A 19,384-nucleotide genomic window follows, 5' to 3' on the forward strand; every position below is an offset into this window, starting at 1 on the left:
GGGCTCTTGCCAAGAAGGAACTGGCGGCCTGATCTCTCGGGCGAGCGCTGCCTCATCCCCGGCGGCAACTCTCCTTGGACGCATCTGCTGAGCCTCCGACAGCCTCTCCTGTCGCTTCTCATCAGCCTCGCCCCTCCGGCCAGCCTCCCCCAAGCCCTTAATCCGGTGATCCTCTGGGGTTATAAATATTAATGCCCGCCACCACCGTCCCTTCGGGCTACTGGCGCCAGGGGAAGGCTCTGGTAACTATGACCTCGGCGGCCAATCCTCCCAGCACATCCTCAGCCAGCAGCCCCACCAAGGCCAGCGACTGGCCCCGTCCCCACCACGAAGGACGGCTGGGGACCCCATCCATGCTGGATCTCTTGGCCGATCTCACCAGCGAGGGTCACCCTCCAGGGGAGACCACCCCTTTGGATCTCTACGCGTACCCCTCCGGAGCTGCCTTTGGCCAGAGGTCTTATTCTGCTGCCGGAGGGCTGCTCCGCTTGGACGAGGGCGATCTGGAGGAGGAAGAAGCAGAAGAAGGGGGGCTGAGGAGGGCCGCTTTCCTGGGCAGACCCAAGAGAAAGCGGGTCATCACCCACACGCAGCGCCAGGCGGCCAACGTGAGGGAGAGGAAGAGGATGTTCAACCTCAACGAAGCCTTTGATCAGCTGAGGAGGAAGGTGCCCACCTTCGCCTACGAGAAGCGCCTCTCCAGGATCGAGACCTTGCGCTTGGCCATCGTCTACATCTCCTTCATGACGGAGCTGTTGGAGGGCTGCAGGGCCAGCTAGGGCGAGGCGGGGCGGCCGTCCATCCAGGGATGGAGAGAGCGCTCCAAGGAGCCAACAGCAGCCCGCCAAGGGCAGCAGGCAGGCTGGAAGGCAGACACACAGGTGACCAACCCTGTCCCTTCCTTTGTAGGGCATCACCAGCAGCAACCAGGCTGAAGGAAGCTCCTGGATCGACCTTCTGGTTTAAATTAGGCACCCGGGAAGCTGAAGAGGGAACCACGTCGAGGCCAGGGAACTGGCATCATAGGCTATCGTTTGTCACCGCTCTAGAGCTCGCTAGCGAAGGGCTGCCCTGCTTCCAACGCCCTCCTCTCTGTTGTCTCATTTGGACAGGAGAGGCGATCGGATGGACCGATGTGGCAACTGACCAAGGGAAAGATGTCGGTTGGACCTGCAGCGGGCGAACTGGCGCTCTTTCTTCCCGAGTGTTGGGATCCCAAGGCCACTTTCTCGAGGGCGTTAAAGGATTGCGGGGGCGGGTGGGTGGTCAAGGAAGGGGCGGGAAGGGACATCGAAGGTTGGAAAGACCCGGAATAAAATCAAGACGATGTAGAAAAGGAAAGGAGAGAGAGGGAATTCTAAGGGAAGAGGAATCAGCAGGGACTGAAGAGTTCGCTAAATTAAACGCGTTAGTAGCGGATTGAGGATGGCCATGGGGATAACAGTGGATAGGAGGAGCAGATTGGGGCCGAAGACATTTGAAATCTCTCCCTCTTTCTCTTTGCGTTATGGGATGCACGTCTTTACATTTCCTTACATTTCCATTTCAGTAAGGAAATGAAGTCAGTGCAATTTAGGAAAGGCTTCTTTGGGGCAAAGGGCCACCAATGGGAAAGGGGATTATAGCTGAACTTGTGGTCCCCTAGAGTGCAGAGAAGCCGTCAGGTGGCTAGGAGTTATACAAGGTTCACTTTTCCCCTTTCTAATTAACCTGTAACACACACACACACAGAGAGAGAGAGAGAAAGAGAGAGAAAGAGAGAGAGAGAGAGAGAGAGTATTGGATTTTTTACAACAACAAAGTGATAAAATGTCATCTGTTTTGATAAACTGAATGATGTTATGTTTGATTACTAACCCAGAGAGAGAGAGAGAGAGAGAGAGAGAGAGAGAGATGCACAGTTTCCCCAATGAACTGAAATTGGGTGGGTGGGGTGAATTTTCAGGGAGGTGGGAGTTGAGAGGGCAAAGATCAGACACACATACCCAGCCCAGAAACAATATGATTTTAGCCAATAAGTTAAGTCAGATACCTTCTAATATATGATGAGGACTTCTGTGGACACCTTCCCATTTCCCCATCCTGCTTAGGTACATGTGTCAGGAAGCACCTTGCACATCAATTCCCTACCCATGTGGCCAAACCAAAGCAAAAAAATGTTCACACCACCCATCACACATAAGGTGAACACGTTTTTTCCAATGCAGAAATTAGCTTCTGGTGTCATAAAATATATCATTTTGAGGAGTCTTTGGGTTTCCAAGTACTTTGGCTGAACTGGATTGCCTGTAGTGTTAATATACTGTAGCATTTGTTGCTTTTTCCCTTTCTGTTTGGCAAAATTTAAGGGCATTGATAATGTGCACTAGATGCCATTGTTGCCCTAGTAGAAGTCTGGAATGATGCCAGATAGGACATGCTTTCATTTCTAATAATATGATCTAATAATCTATTATCAGAATTGTCTCCTAATATTCTTTTTATAGATATTGTAGTTTTAGACTATATTCTGGAGACTGTTACTGTTGTGCAGCTGAGATTCAGCCATATATCCACAAATTCAGGTTGCACAGTTAGATTTGGCTCTGTTGTTCAACAAACCTGCTTCCAAGAGAACAAAGGCTTTTGTGGTGGTAGAAAAATGTATTGGAAATGTGGGATAAAAAATCCTTGATGCAACATTGTATAACCTCCCTAGAAACATATCAGAATGAATGCTCAGTCAACAGCTAATGTCAGATAATCTTCCTGCATTCTTTGTGCACACAAATCAGGACGAATGCTCAATAAACAAGTTGTCTGGAAATGACCTTAGTCAAAAGCAGCAAGTTTATTTTCACAGTTGTTTCCCCTTATGCATTATGATACAGTATTTTGCATGTGCACATTCCCTTTATAAATCATAACAACTTTTCATCATTCATCTTAGCACATCTGCTCTCAGGGTTATTTGGATGTCTTTTCACTACAGAGACTGTCCTGGAACCTCAACCTCATAGTAAAACTGGTAAATTTCAGGTGCCAGAACATTGCTACAGGATCCTTTTCTGCCCAGTGATCAGATTATATTTCATTTTGTCCTTGTTTGTCTGTCAGAGACAAACAAGTTCTTTAAGGATATTCAGAAGTCTCCTGTTGTGGTGGTTTCACAAAATAATTACTGTGGTCTCTACATAACTGTGCTTTCCACTCAATGAGCTTTGATAATATTAGAATGCTACAAATTATTTTAAGTTGAGATCTTCATAATGCCAGCAAGTCTCTGCCAGATAACACAAATATTGTTCCTTTCTCCTTCTTGGCTTAATGTTAAAACAGTGGAACACGACCAAGCCACGAAGAACTTCCTGTTCATGCTTCAGCCCAGATTTATAGCTCTTTCAGTATTAAAACAATTACTATACATCTGACATTATCAAGTCTGAACTTTACAGTGGAACAAGAGTGCCAGGTATTAACCAGTAGCCAGACCCACAGAATCCCTATAGGTTGATTATGTAGCAGCTGAGCTTCTGGGTAGAAAGTTGCTAAAGACCAGATATACTCTTCAGAAGACTGATACTCATCTAAGAGATATTATGGATCAAATAAAGGCATTGGAAATGTATGTCTTATCTGTAGGGTGGTCCACACATGTATCTAATAGATGTGATGACTGGCTGAATGTTCCCACAGGAACTGCAAGCCAGGAACAGAATCCATATCCATATTAAATTCTCCTCCTTTGAATTCTGCTACTGACAGCTGAGAACATATAAATGTCTCAGTTATGAAGAGTGCATGTAATTTGTGGCTTTCCCCTTCAAAATACTCACAAGTGAGGACTCAGGCCTTGATGACTTATCACAGGTGTAGCGATATCACAGGTGTAAAGATGGTGCCCTCCAGATGGTGATGGACGACAACTTCCCATCCTCCCTGATCATTGGCTATGCTGGCTGGGGCTGATGGGAGTTGGTGCAAAAGTATTCTGATGGGAAAACAACAGATTACACATCCTTTAAAACTGTGTGTATTTTTAAATATATATATCAGTTTTAGAACCAGAGTATAACTTGTATCATAAGAAGCAACTCAGTGGAGGATGGTGAAGCAGCGGGCATGGTCTTAATTTCTGGTTTGGTTTTCCTGGGGAATATTCAGCAGATTGTATATATCTTATTTACCTATCATATATTTTGTTGTCAGGTAGGGCAGTGTTTCTCAGTCATTGGGCCGGGGCCCACCAATGGGCTTTGGGCCAAATTCTGGTGGGCCTCAGTGCCACAGCCTGCTTACTGCCTCCTCACAGACCTGTCCTGCCCCTTGCCTATGACATAGCATTTTAGCTGCCAGAACCAGCCACATCTTGCATACTGAGCAATGGGGACCAGGAGGCAGAGAATTTCAGGAGGGGATGAATGAAGGAAGGCCTCCCTCCTTTGAGGGAAAGGGGTCAGAGAAGGTGTTGAAGGAAATTAGGAAAATTAGATAAATGGTTAATATTTATTATCTATTAATAATGAAAAAACTGGGAACAGACAGAAAGAGGAGGAGAGAGAAAAGTTGTTAAAAGAGGAAGAAGTGAATGAAAAAAGACCAGGGAGGTGGGAAGAAAAAAACTGGCAGTTAGAGGAACAGAATAAGATACAAGTTGAGTATGTTTAACTCAGCTGGCATTCAAAGGTGTATTGCGCCGACAGCGGAGGCAGAGCATAGCCATTGTAACTAGTAGACATTGATAGTGTTATCCTCCATGAATTGGTCAAATCCGCTTTTTAAGCCATCCAAGTTGGTGGCCATCACTACTTCTTGTGAGAGTAAATTCACTGTGTGAAGAAGTACTTCCTTTTATCTCTCCTGAATCTTCCAGCAGTTTTTGTATGTATTTGTCTCATAGCAAAATCATGCCAAAGTGGCAACTGGATGACAGATGGGTATAAACAAGAAACATCTGTAGACTGTGATACAGCTGCTCTCCTTCCCATCCTCACCTACCCTGAGCCCATAAGAGCTGCCTTCTGTTTGGTATACTGGAAGATATTTTGGCTTCATAGCAACATCCAGCTTTGTGATCTATCATGATGAAAGATCAAAAGGAAGGAAAACTGAGAGTGTCATGTGATGTGAGAATAGAAATGAATATGCATTTCTATCTAAGGCTGCAGTCCTATAACACTTTCCTGAGAGGAAGTCCTACTGAACTCATTGAGAGTGGACATGCGGAGGAATCCGCTGCAAATCATTTCAGCAAAATTCAGCTTTAACTCTCGCTCCTTAGCTAGGTTTATTTACCTTCTCTCTGTCTTTCTTACTAATACACAGATCACCTTTTCAATGTGTAGTTGAGTTCTTCATAGCTGTTCTTGTTGCTGCTGTTGTTATCATCATTATTGTTATAATGATCATCATCACCATAGTTTTTTTCTTCCATGAATTTGTCTTATCCTCTTTATCAACATTATCATCATTATCATTAATTTCATCTATATATTGCTTCCTATGAAGCATCTCAAAACAATTTCACAGCACAATCAAAACATACACAAAGCAATTGCATATATAAAAACAATTACGTTTATAAAAATGATTTCAGATCCAATTCAGATACCCATTGGGATAGCAATCAGACTGAGATTAACCAAAGCATGTATATTTGAAGGACATTTCACTGGATCAAAAAGTTCCCTTCCTCTGACATCCATCAAAAGAGACCTTCCTCAGATGAAAGGGAACCTTACTCTGAGGCATTGTCAAGCTTCCCAAGACAGAACGTGAAATAAGAAGACTAGTAAGAAGAATACAAAGCAAGATTCTTGAAATGAACAGAGCAAAATATGATGAAGGCACTGGTGCAACAACATCCTGACTAGCTTACCATGATTGTTGATCTTTTCATTATAAACACGCTAATGTGGAGTATGTATACAACTCAGTTATAAAAATTCTGATGAGAAGGAAATTTGATAAGTGAAGCTTTGGGGCATTTCACAAACTGTACAATACACAAGTCATTTTTGAAACTGCAGAAATATTAAGAAAAACAGCACAGAATAGGATTTAAAAAAAACAAAAACATTTTCTCTTTCTTTACTATGAAATTCATCTTTTGCCTCACCTCCCTATATGATTGTCACTGAAATATAAGAACCCCTTTTATTTCAGTTAGACCTGTTTTCATGCTGTGCTTTGGATTTGTGCTAACATGGTTTTTATGCTGTCTGATACTTTTTTCTTTTTCTTTTGTATTCTATTTTTTAAAAAAACAACAACCATGAACTTGAATGAGGGATGGGGAACCTTTTTCAGACTGAGGATAGCATTTTCATCTGGGAAACCTTCTGGTGGGCCAGGCTAGAAGCAAAAGTGGGTGGAGCAACAAATGCAATTTTTGCCTTTGTACAGGAGCCTAGTTTCTACACAGCCTCTCGTACACCCCTCTCTATCCTCCATCCAGGTGAGGAAGAGGCATTGTTAGAGTTCAAGGGCACATTCCAGCCAGGCAAAAACACTCAAGGAGAGTATGAAGTAGGGCTGGTGAGGAGTGTGGCTGAGGAGTGATTGTGGTCTGACGAAGGACCTGAGATCCAGAGGGAGAGTTATAGAGGGATGCATGTGGTTCCCAGGCCTGAGGCTCCCCACCCCTAACTTAAATGTGTTTTCTAAACATATTTGCTTGGTTGTAAGTCCTACTACTGACCTCAATGCACTAAGGAAGTACTAAGGAAGTGTTAGGAAGTCCAGGGCTTGTGTTAGGATCCTTAGACTACAATCCTATACGCACTTACCTGAAAGAAAGTCCCATTGAGCCTGCAGCCATATTACCATGAACATGCCCGATCTCGTCTGATCTCAGAAGCTAAGCAGGGTCAGGCCTGGTTAGTACTTGGATGGAAGACCGCCTGGGAATACCAGGTGCCATAGGCTTAGAGGAAGGCAATGGTAAACCACCTCTGAATACCTCTTACCATGAAAACCCCAGGAATATATCCAAAAAAAATTATACTGTCACCATAAGTCATAATCGACTTGAAGGCATATAAAAATGGAAATGGACTGCCTTCAAGTCAATTCTGACGTATGGCAACCCTATGAATAGGGTTTTCATGGTAAGCAGCATTCAGAGGGGGTTTACCATTGCCTCCCTCTGAGGCTGAGAGGCAGTGACTGGCCCAAGGTGACCCAGTGAGCTTCATGGCTGTGTGGGGATTTGAACCCTGGTCTCCCAGGTTGTAGTCCAGCAGCTTAACCACTACACCACACTGGCTCTCTGAAGGCATATAACTGTTTGGTAATTTTAAGAAATGAAATAGGAACAGTTTCGTGCTCCTATTTCTTAGCAGAGATATAAACACAAGCAGTGGGAGTGAGAATAAAACCAGCCCACCTTTCTTTATGCACAAACAACAGCAGACACAATCTTCTTAGCTAAAAAGATAAAGAATGTTTACTCACGACCTTTCATATGTTCAGGAAACATAGGCTCTAGCTTAGATGAAAGAAAAGGAGTCCATTAGTCTTTGGTAATGATGCTCTCAGGAGAGCATCTTCCATGCTGCCTCTCCCAGAGGTAAAAGTAGGGGCAATGGCGGATATGCAGGAGCCTGCAATATCCCAGGACAAAGGAGGAGGAAAACATTAGTAAGTTACATCATGGTAAACAGGTACATGGGATATTTCCCCAAATATCCCTTAAAGGGAACATACAAGTTTGCTCATTCCAACAATAACAACAACAACAAAGTCCCATTGAACTCAGTGGGACTTAAAAAGAGTAGGCATGTATAGAAGAATTGCACTAGGACTAGGGATGGGTGAGAATTTTGATTCAGTTTGTATTTTCAGTCAAATGTATCAAATCCACACTTTCCAAAAGAATATGAGAACTGACCCACAGCCCTCCTTCGAAATTTGCACGTATTCAAATTTTCCGATGCAGTTCACCAAACAGCCAAGCATGTATTAGGGGGAAGTGTGCATAAAAATGAATATACAAGTAAAAATAAAGTGCAGAAATGCATCATATGATGAGAAATAGGTTGCAAAAATGTAGACATTCGTTAAACCTACAAACATGTTTATGAGGAGAAATTTTCACTAAAATGCTGGAGAATTTTCATGGAGATTTTCTTTTTTAACAAAATCACAAATTGCTGCAGAAATGTGGAGAACAGAATACTACAAATGGAAAAATGAGAAACCGAGAGAACCAGAACTGACAGATCTTTCCATCCCTTACTGGGACCTCGTCTAGTGAGCTCTCTGTATGCTCAGGCATCAGAGCCCTTCTCAAGCACGGGAATCTGCAATGTCAAGGTTTACCACAGAAAGCAGGAAGGTGAAAGCCTTTGCATTGCTAGGCACTAGTATAAACACTGGGAGCCTGGACTTCTTCCTAGAAAAATGTCTTCTGCTTCCTGCACCTCTGAGTCTCTGGCTAAGGATCTAGGGGAACCCGAGGAACAGAAGAGAAGCTCCAGAACTAAGTGCTGTTGTTGACAGCCTGGCTCTGACGACATGTGCGCTTGTGATGAGCGCATGGGTGAGGTAATTGAAGAGGATGGGAAAGTTTCAGGTCGGTCAAAGGACATACATAGCCTCCCACAGCTTTTAAACGGTCAACATGTGGGAATGCCTGAGCCTAGTAGGGAGAAGGAGGAGGGGGGTTAGGAGTGACAGAGGAGGAACACTGAAGAGGGAAAGAAACCAGGATGGTTTGGAGGGCAAGGAGGGGTTTATGAGGCAAGAAGAGGACGTAGAAGAAAAAGAGGTGAGCTGCAAAAGGCATTTGTGCTGCCTCAGGACAGTGAGGAGGGGGAAAGACCAAGAGAAATAGGTTAGAAGGTTTGGGGGTTGTCAACCATAGTGGCAAGCCAGAAAAAGCCAGAGGGGTGGAAAAGCAGGCTGGAGAGAAAACTGTACAAAGGCAGTTGGGGAAGAGAGGGGAGGAACGACGTACAAGACAATAGCCTGGAAAAGAGGAAGAAGGGAGAGGAAACAGGAGAGAAAACGCTGTATGTAAAACAAAACAAACAGAGCAGTGCTCTTTGATGAAGGGGAGAAGCCAAACTCTTTGAGTAAGGTCCCCACAAGAGCACTCTCTGAAAACTAAAAACCACTCGGGGTTCTGAGGACTCTTGGAAGCAAAGGCTGACAACATGGTTGATAAAATCAGTACTAGCTGAACTGTTAAAAGTAAAGTGGCCCGGCAGAAAATAGGACACGGCTTTTTTAGAGTCGCGGGGCTGACCCCACTGTTAGGTAGAGGAAGGCAACAGCCTCTGGTGGCAGATGCAGGGGTATAGCACCAGCAGTATCCTGGCTGTTCCCCTCTTTTGGAGGATAGATGTGTAAGCACTACACAACCTGCCCTGTACCCCCATCCTGCTAGCCTCAAGTGCAGAGAAGGACACCAGCATTGAAGATTCAACCACTAGTCCAGCTGGCTTCTGTATGGGGGGGCATCTTGTCCTTTGCCTCAGACAGTGAAATGTCTTGGGCTGCCCCTAAATAGCTGTACAGTCAAGGGGATTTCAGCAGGTGTAGTATATCATATGTGCTACATCTGTTAAAAGCTCCTTTTCTACCCAAACTGTTAAAGGTGCTAGGAAGCCCTGTCTCCTTTACTCCTGGCTACCATGCTTAAAAGAATTATTGCACCTTTCCCAACATGGATTCCTGCATCTCTTGAAGCTGATCAAACTCTCTCTCTCTCTCTCTCTCTCTCTCTCTCTCTCCCTCTACCCCCAAGATTACTCTTTGGATGAACATAGTTGCTTAGAACTGCATGGATTGTTTGATTTGTTCAGCACTGATGTCTTAAAAGGAGAACGATCAGATCTGTAAGAAGCTGAAAAGGAAAGACCTTATGAGGGGAAGGGAGAAGTGATGGAGATTTTTTTTAATCCATTTTGTATGGAATTAATTTTATTCTGCATTTGAGTTGGTGTTGAATTTCCACAAAATCTTATCAGACCTCTGGAATCTTTGCCAAATGATCATTAAGCTGATATTTTAGCTTCTCTTAAGATGATATCTTCTCTATTAACAACTGTTAATCATGGGCGGATGTGGAATTGATCATTAGCCAAGCAATGTTTCCTTGGCCTCTTACAATCCTATAGGAGAAATAAAACCTTGTGGTGTAAATCCATCAGACAGTTCAGCATCTAACACCCTTTGGCAGTACTAAGTAATTAAAACAAAGTATACCCTATGTTTCCTCAGGCTACAGCATAGCAACAAGCAAGCCTGATGTATATCACCCAGTATATTTTTACACAATGGTACCTTTGACACCCCACTGACATAGTGAGAATGTTTATTCAACCCCTGTATCTTCATCACTGTATGTTAATATGAGAATAAGGCCAGTTTTCACAGCCTCTGTGCAAATAACCCAAACCTAACTGGGTATTAATATAGTACTTTGATAATCCCATAAATTTGAATTCAGGTGTTTTGGATGAATGATGAGATATGAGCATGGACTAGATCTGGGATGGGGAACCTATAGCCTTCCACGTGTTGTTGGACTACAGTTCTCTTTTTTTTTTTTTACAATAATTTTTATTCAAATTTTCATAAAACATAGAAAACAAAATCATAAAACATTCAAAGACAAAAAACAAAACAAAACAAAAATGATTAAACAAAAAAAATAAAATGTTGACTTCCCATTTGTCACATATCAAATCAGTTATAGGTCTACAATATATAACAATCCTGTCTCTTAAATCATATTATAAAATCACTTTCCTCCAGTAGTTATCTTAATTAATCATCAAATATAAACATTACTTTATTCTTTCCACAAAAAGTCAAAGAGAGGTTTCAATTCTTTAAGAAATATATCTATCAATTTTTCTCCAAATAAACATGTCAATTAATCCAGCTCGTTAATAATTATAATAATCTTATTGTCATAACCATAGTCCAAATAAACATTTCGATTAATCCATCTCATCAGAATCTGTTAGGTCCAATAATTTCAATAGCCATTATTCCATTATCCCTATTAGTTCCATCTTCCATCTTCAATAGTCCTGTTAAGTCCAGTAATTTCAGTGTCCAATCTTCCATTATCAGTATTCCATAATAATCTTGCTGTTGTAGCTATAGTCATATAATAAGAGTCTGATGGGAATTTCCTCTATCCCAAATATTTTCTTGCCATCCATTCTGAATAAGTTGCTGAAATACTGTTGTAAAGTCATATCTGTGTTCTTCTTTTTTACAAAATGCACTGGCTCATCTCTTAAGAGTTTTTCCATTGTCACATGGCTGCAGTTAATTCCATAGATTTTCTCTATATCAAGCTCCATCACATCATTCCAGTCCAGAAGATTATCCAAGCCATTGATAACTTTATCTCTAATATCTTCATTAATTTCTTCAGAGATAACGTTAAATTCCAAACAGTAGATTTTATTTCTAAAATCCATAAACTCCAGATCTTTTTCCAATTCCACATTTGTTCCAATCTCCAGAGCTTGTATCTTCCCTTTATTTTTTCTTTTCTCATCTCTGATCTCATTCTCCTCTCTCACAGGATCCCCTATTTCTTTAAGCTCCTGCGTCATTTTGCTCAGTTCAATTTTCAGCTCCTTACTACCCTGTCGCAGGGTTTGTTTCGTTATCTCAATCTCATCCATTATTTTCTGAAACATAGTTACTTCCAGATTCTCAGCCACTTTCTTGATTGCCATTTTTAAAACCACGAAAACAAAGCAAAACAAAAATAAAGAAGAACCACTTCTTATTTCAGCAACAATTGGGTTAATATTCCAGGCTTGATGACATCACAGTATAAACAGAGCAACCTGCCTTATCTCTCTTGTGCAAGAATGCAAAACAAATTTAGTTCCCAGCATCAAAACAGTTAGTGGCGTCGTGAAGAAGCAGATTCGTCAAAATAAAATAGACCAAAAAGAGAATAGTCCCAGACAATATAATATTCCTCGGAATAGAAATCAGGAATAGAAATCCCTCTTCTGTTTATATCTTTAGAATGCACTTCCAGGACAGCTTTTTGCGACAGAAACAGAGATAAGCTGTTAATTTCGTGAATAACAGAGAAGAGTTATAGCTCACCCAGAAGTTGTCCAAAGCCGATCAATCTGACAAATCTCCTTTTGCTGCAACAATTTAAACCAAGTAAAAAAAATAATAGAAAGAAGGGTGCTTGCCTGTTAGTCCGTTCTCTCTTTAAAGAAAAGATAAACGTATCGCTTAAACAGATAGAGCTTGTTCGGAAGTCCGTCCGGCATTGTTGGCTGGACCTTATCTCATAAATTAATGAAATCCAGTCCTCCCAACAAAAACAGGCTTTTGAGGTTGATCTCTACGTTTCTCCCTGCCCGGGAGAAATTTCATCAGTCAAAAAAAAAAATGTTCTGACTGATTTATATCTGAATAAGCTTCTTTTGAGGCGGGAGCCCGTCCCAAAAGCAGGCACAAGCGAAGTCACCCTTCCCGGAAGTCGTTGGACTACAGTTCTCATTGTTGTGGTCCAACCATTAGCCATGCAGGCTGGGGCTGAGGAGAGCTGAAGTCCAACACACCAGTATGGCTACAATTTCTCATCTCTGGTCCGGATGGGAAATGGCAATACATATGATTATTCAGAACATTTTTTTCATAATGTGAAGATGATAACTTTTCAACACATATAATGAAATAGGTTTTTACAGAAACATCTCCTGCACATCATACATATATTGAGCTGTTATTCAGTGAAGGTGTCTGTGAAAAGCAGCACAACATTAATACCCCAGAAACATACAAGAGAGAGAGAGAGAGAGAGAGAGAGAGAGAGGAACAGAAGTTCAGGGGGGGGAAGAGACTGGGTACTGTTAGGACCTTAGGAAGCATCCCAATTGACAAAAAGACATATATGTCAATCCTTGAAGCCATATCTTACCAGGGGAGTTCAGATGTGGGCTAACCCTTCCCTAAATCATTGGTGCACCTAGCAGCCATACATCCCTATCACCAAAACATTCTGTGTGCATAAGAAGGGTTCCTGCGAATGTGCCAGCATGCTTATATAGAATGGAGTACATACATCTTCACACAAGCGGAGACCCTTATTTGCCCTGGTATAGAGGTGTTCTCCATACCACATGAAGGTGTTCTTTGCATTGATATGTGCATAGGGCCCCTTCTCATGTCCAACAAACATGTGGATGGGGGGAGTGGCATGGCTACTGTAATGGTAGCAGGGGGATGTATCTTGTGAACACCCCTACTATAAAAGCCAGTAGATATAAGAGCTGAAATAAATCTTGAGAGATTCAGATTCCCAGGTTAAATTATTCATGTTAAAAAAAATACAGCTCAAGATTAAGGTTCTGCGATTTGGAATTAGAGTACTGAGCAAATTTGCTGTTTGAGGATTAATTTCACATTAGTACTATTTGTGTGACTGTTAGAAAGTGTTCAGATTTTGGTGACAAAATGAGTGTTGCCAAAAACTCATTATTAATTTCAAATCTACACAGGTTGAAACCTGAAACCAATGAGATTTTCACTGTTCCAGAAAGACTTCTAATTTTCCTCTCCCCTTTAATGCATTGTCTCTTTCTATATATGTTCTGATTTTATAGGCTCTAAGTCTGACTTGGAATTAATGAGGTGCATGTAATGATCATGTTGCCAACCTATCACAGCCTTTCTGAACTGTTTTGAGCTTTCTTACTTGGTGTGTCTGACCGGAGGTGTTTTTTTTTTTTAACTCTTCGTTGCTCTTCAGAAAGGGGTTAATCTAAGAGAGGGTGCAACTTACTCTGCTTCATGATATGGCGTGTAGCATGTGTCCCTATAGTATATTCCAGTGTACATTTTTACTCTGAAATTACTTTAAACATCTGCTGTCACTAAGGAGCACATTAACCTATTTGCACCATGTGTGTGATAGCAGAAAACAACCAAACCCGATCACACTAGACTCCAGAAAGCTATATAACTTGCTTGAGCATTCATACAGATATAAAATGGCAAGAGCCTGTTTTAAAATGAAGACTTTATTCCATCTCTCACAATTCAAGGACACACATACCTTTACAATTAAGGGTTAGATCGTTGGTCTTTAACAGACGGATCAAGACTCGGTACACGCTACTGCAAGGGTAGGCAGCCTTTTTTTTCTGTGGAGGGCCACATTCCCTTGGGGGTAATCTGTAAAGGGCCAGATGCCAGTGGTGAGCAAAGCCACAGATGAGGGTGGGTCACAGAGACAAAAATATTATGGATTAACTAATTGAGAATAATTGCCCTGCTTTAATTTTAACAATGGTGAACTCAGATTCAATTTCCCAATCCCCTACAGGACTGGGTTACTGTTTGGGGCCAGCTACAGATGGATTATGGTTATGGGTCTGAAAAGGTTGAAGACTACTAGTTTCGATCACATGCACATCAATTTGTTGGCAGTTTTTAACTTCAATACATTTCAATATTAAGGTTTTATTTGTTTAAAACTTAAAGTTGAATGAAATATAAGATTATTAAAACACTGAATCTGTAACTCAGGGATATTTCTGTGTTATGGAAAGCATAAGCACAATTAACTGGAAAAAAAACCATGTATTTTTTCCCTGATTGCTGCTTCTTTGTGGTCAATTTCCCTTTGTTGAATATTAGACTGTAAGCTCTTAGGGGGAGGGACCTGTCCTCTTTTACTCTGGAAAGGCCATAGAAGGAGCGGGGGAGGAACAAACTCCGGATTCCCCTTTTGTACCCTTGAATAAGCCTTGTAAATTGAATGGGGAAAGGAGGAAGCAGAGGCTGCCAGGAACATACATCTGAAAGTGAGATGCACCACACAACTGGCAGAACAGAAGATGTGGGTGCTCCTTCCATGTTACCGCTGTCGAAACCTCAAATTGAGTAAAGCAGGGATTTTTAATGGCAGTGCAGGCTGGCACATTAGGGCTAAAGGGCACTGTCCCACCAGTCTCAGGCTGTCCTCAGTCAATCCCCACCTGCCTGTCTTCTTACTTACAACCAGTCCAGGGGGTGGCAAATGGCTGTCAGCTTCCTCCTCTTTAGACTCAGTGCTGCCATTTTAGAACTCAACAGGATGTGGGCAAACCTAGAATTAGTAAGCTCTGCCAGTCTTGGACTCTGGCTCCAGTTACTGTTGGTCTCTCTGCCTTCTGCCCTACTGTACCTGCCCCAATGGTAGTAGTAAATAAGGCATGCGTTGGAGTTTGCAGACCCAAACTGCATTTACTAGTGCAATAGATTGCACATAACCCATTCTGAATCCAATGATGGCACATGTGCAATGTGTCTTTCATCTGTAGAACCATTTAGTTGAATGTTCCACTGTCAGCCCTCAACTGGTCAAAACACATGGGTACAACGGTAGTAAGGATTGATGCTTATATGTACAGCTTAACTAGAACTGTTTGTTTGGAGAAAGTACATCCTGGCACAACTAACTGTGCTGCCCAGGTCTAGAGAGAAACCCTGATAATCATGAAAGGAATGAAATCAGTCTTGATTTACATGAGCTTTACATTTCCCTAGGTAGTTGCCGATCCCCAGCCACAGTTTACAAAGCCCATGCTCAGCTTGTGTGGTCCTTGGCTGTAATGGGAGGGAGAAGTTGAAATAGCCCCAGTACTGGCTTCCAATCAGTTAGGCTGGCTGGAAAATACATCCCTTTACCCATAAGGGCATACATGCATATTAGGACAACAAGCTTCTGTTCCTTTTCATTTCCCCCAGCTTTTGATTACAGTTTGCTTTTAGGGGGAAAATATATACCTAGACCTACCTTTGTGCAGGTCCCCCATCCCCAAGGTGGAGATACCTTCTCTGTGTCCTGTTGTAAAGCAGATGATGTCCACTCTGACCAGCATGTGCATGAATTCTATCCTTTTAAGGAAGATGTTTCATACAACCTGTGTGATCCATCACAGAAAGCTGGAACTCAGACCTGGGTTCAAATCCCTGTTCAGCCATTGGCTGTCTTGTATAAGTCACAGTCATAATATTTTCCAAGTCTTTTCACACAATAAAACCACCAGCTGTTGCACGGGATGAATGCCGAGCACAGTCACGCTCCAATATTTTATAACCTCACCCCAACCCATGGTTCGACTGTGAATGCACTTCAGGAGCTCACAGCGCTATATAAGGTTCTTCCAACCATGTTTTGTACACACAACAATCTTCTGATGTAGTTCACTCAGAAACACTGACCCAGTGAACTGACCAGGGATTTGAACCTGGATTCCCTCATCTTAATCCAACACTCTGACCTCTAAACCACGCTGGCTCGCTATAATGGGGTAGTCCCAAAACTATGAAACTCCCTCTCACTTGACTTAATATTTGTTATCTCCAACTCTGTTATTTAGGCAGACCTTGAAGACCTTCATCTTCACGCCTGCCTTTCACTGATACTGTAAATAGCTTATGTCTCTCTAGAACAGCTTCTTGTATCAATCTGTACATTATTCCGCTGTGACTACGGGCCTCTTCAGACTGGGTTTTGTTTGGGGGATGTATTCTGCAACATGTCATTGACACAATCATTGTGCATTAGTGGTGGATTTATACTGGACCATCCACATATCATGCCTCTTTTTGGTTGTTCTACAATGTTTCCCCAATATTACCACACTATTGCCATCTGAAGGGGCACTCTTCCACTACAGCACAACAAAACTGGGACCAAAAATAAACCAGAACATTTGTGATATAAAAAGTTACAGGAATTCAGCAGGACGTTACAGGGCATGCACTGATTGGAAACCAAGCAGTATGTCTGCCCTGAAACTTTTGCAGGCTCAAACAGTATTGAAAGTAGGTTTGTGTATAACCACCCCAATACCATAATAAGCACAAATCATCACGAATGCACAATAAAAAGGATGTCTGGAGGGATCCATGGTGTCTCACCCCTTCATACATCCCTTTATGGGGGAGTAAAAAGTGGTTTCAAATTTGATGAAGATTCTCAGGCTCAGGGGCCAAACATGGGCCTCCAGACTTCTCTGTCTGGTTTTTGGGACTCTCCACAGGTCGCACCCTCTCCTCAGGGCACACCCATCACCAGCTGTGCTCCATACCTTCATTGAGTGCTTTTTCCTGACTGGGACTTGTCCTCTTGCTTGCCTGGATGGTGTATGTGTGTGGGAGAGTGAGTGTGTGCACAAACATCTGGATTTTGCATGGCTAGAATGTAGCCTACTGGACAAAGGTAAGAGTCACATCCATTGCTCTGCCAGCTTGTACCTCTGATTCTGCCCACTGCTGGCATGCGAACCCTGGAAAGCTCTCCACAAGGAAATGTGGCCCTCGGCCTGAAAAAAGGTCCCCCATCCCTGCTTTAAATAAATAAATAAGCTTCAGTACATATACTTGAGAGTAAATTCCATTGAATTCAGTAGGATTTATTTCAGAACAAACATGCACAGGAGTGTGCTGTAAGCTAGAAGGGGGAAACCTGTGGCCCTTTGGATACCGCTGGACTAAAATTCCCATTGTCCCTGACCATTGGCCATGTTGGCTGGGCTAATGGAAATTGGAGTCCAACAACATCTAGAAAGCCACAGCTGCCCCATCTCTGCTGCAAGCCCAGTATAGTAAAACTTGGCACAGAATTTCAATCAGACATTGTACCTAGTTTGTATTTTAAAAGCCAATTGTCATCATCGTCCATGCATCATCGTCAATCTTTACAAGCTGGCACATTCCTGAGCTGTAGGGAGTGTGACAGAACTAGTATCTCCATGGCTACTGCAAGTGCCGCAATACAGATATTATTTACTCTTATTCTGTTGAAATAATTATGTCCAGAAATCTAATGAAAACATAACTGTAAAGTGTAGAGAACAGCTAATGGAACTGCCAGAAACCTAAATAATTCCACAGAGGTTTAAAGAGTCATCCTGGATTTTCTACTGAGAAACATGTACTCTACAATTGTTTACACCAAAGCATTATGTAGGAAAGGAGAGTTAAATTATTACAGTTTACTTAGCTGATAGGCTGCTTGTTATCCTCTTCCTGAGCCACTTTTCTTTAATTAAAATAGGGTTCTCTGGGAAATTGTGTCCTCTTGTGGCCATTAGTAATACAACATACTATCTCTCACACCACCTGAACATGGAATAATAGACTATCTGATATCCCAAGTAAAAAGGAAATTAAAATTAAAGAAGATATTCATTCATTCACTCATTTATTCATTCATACATCAAAACAGTAATCTCACTTGAAAGTGTTATTCTTGTGTTATTATATATTGGCATACTTTCTACTTGCTAATCAATAGCATGATGGATTTTTAAAACACTCACACAAGAAGAAAGATGCAAAGAAACAATAAAATGGTTCTCCACTGTAAAATATTTTATGTTTCCATTTGTGTTGAGCAAATCTGATATTGTCCTTACAACTGAGAAGTTACAATTTATTAATGAGGTTTGATCTCCAAGTAACCAGAACTCTGGAACAGTATAGGACTGCATTGACATAGCCTGCATGGCATATATGCGGTTCCTCCAAACCTCAGTCACATGTTTGCTATGTTGTGCACATGGAGCTCCTTAACCATTCCATTAAATGAAGAGGGGCCACTCCAATGTGCATCTTTTGTATGAGTGGATTAGCCTCATCCTCTAAACGGAAAAGACAGCAGGTAATTTTTCATGTGCACATGAAAGCCCTTATACCTACAATACATCAGGGCAAGTGAATGCCAATAATCAAGACCATACCAACCTCATTGTCTATATTCATTATTACCCTTGTAGGCAATGACAATATAATTCAAACTTTTGATTGGGATTGTATTTGAATTATTTCTCCCTAATCATTTGGATTAATGTAGCTGTAGTGCAGATCAGATATACAGAATCATAGCATTGTAAGGACATAAGAAGACCCTGCTTGATCAGTCCAAAGGCCCATCTAGTCCAGCATCTTGTTTTCAAAGCGGTCAATCAGATGCCCATGAGAAGCCCACAAGCAGGACCTGAGTGCAAGAGCACTATCTCTTCCTGCAGCTACCAGCAATTAGTTTTCAGAAGCATACTGCATTTGTCTATGGTGGCAGAGCACAGCCATCATGGCTAGTAATCATGATAACCATATCCTCCATGAATTTGTCTAATATTTTTTTAAAACCACCCAAGTTGGTGGCTATCACTGCCTCTTGTGGGAGCAAATTCCATAGTTTAACTATGTGCTATGTGAAGAAGTACTTTATTTTGTCTGTCCTGAATCTTCCAACAGCTACATTGGATGTCACTAAGTTCTACTGTTATAAAAGAGGAAGAAAAACCTTTCTCTAATCACTTTCTCCAGACCATGCATAATTTTATACACTTCTATCATGATGCCTCTTACTCGTCTTTTCTCTAAGTTGCTTGGAGGTCATCTAGTC

General features: G+C 41.9%; 1 protein-coding gene and 1 pseudogene across 1 annotated transcript; both read left to right on the forward strand.

The window, feature by feature from the left end:
* The first annotated feature begins 248 nt into the window (after positions 1 to 248).
* FERD3L (Fer3 like bHLH transcription factor) lies at positions 249 to 779 on the forward strand. The gene has a single exon (XM_061585678.1). It carries the CDS (start codon positions 249 to 251, stop codon positions 777 to 779), a length of 531 nt encoding a protein of 176 aa, XP_061441662.1.
* Positions 780 to 6,787: 6,008 nt separating this feature from the next.
* Positions 6,788 to 6,906, forward strand: LOC133365738 (5S ribosomal RNA; annotated as a pseudogene).
* Positions 6,907 to 19,384: the final 12,478 nt, after the last annotated feature.

Source organism: Rhineura floridana, chromosome 10, assembly GCF_030035675.1.
Source record: "Rhineura floridana isolate rRhiFlo1 chromosome 10, rRhiFlo1.hap2, whole genome shotgun sequence".
NCBI classification, from domain to species: Eukaryota; Metazoa; Chordata; class Lepidosauria; order Squamata; family Rhineuridae; genus Rhineura; species Rhineura floridana.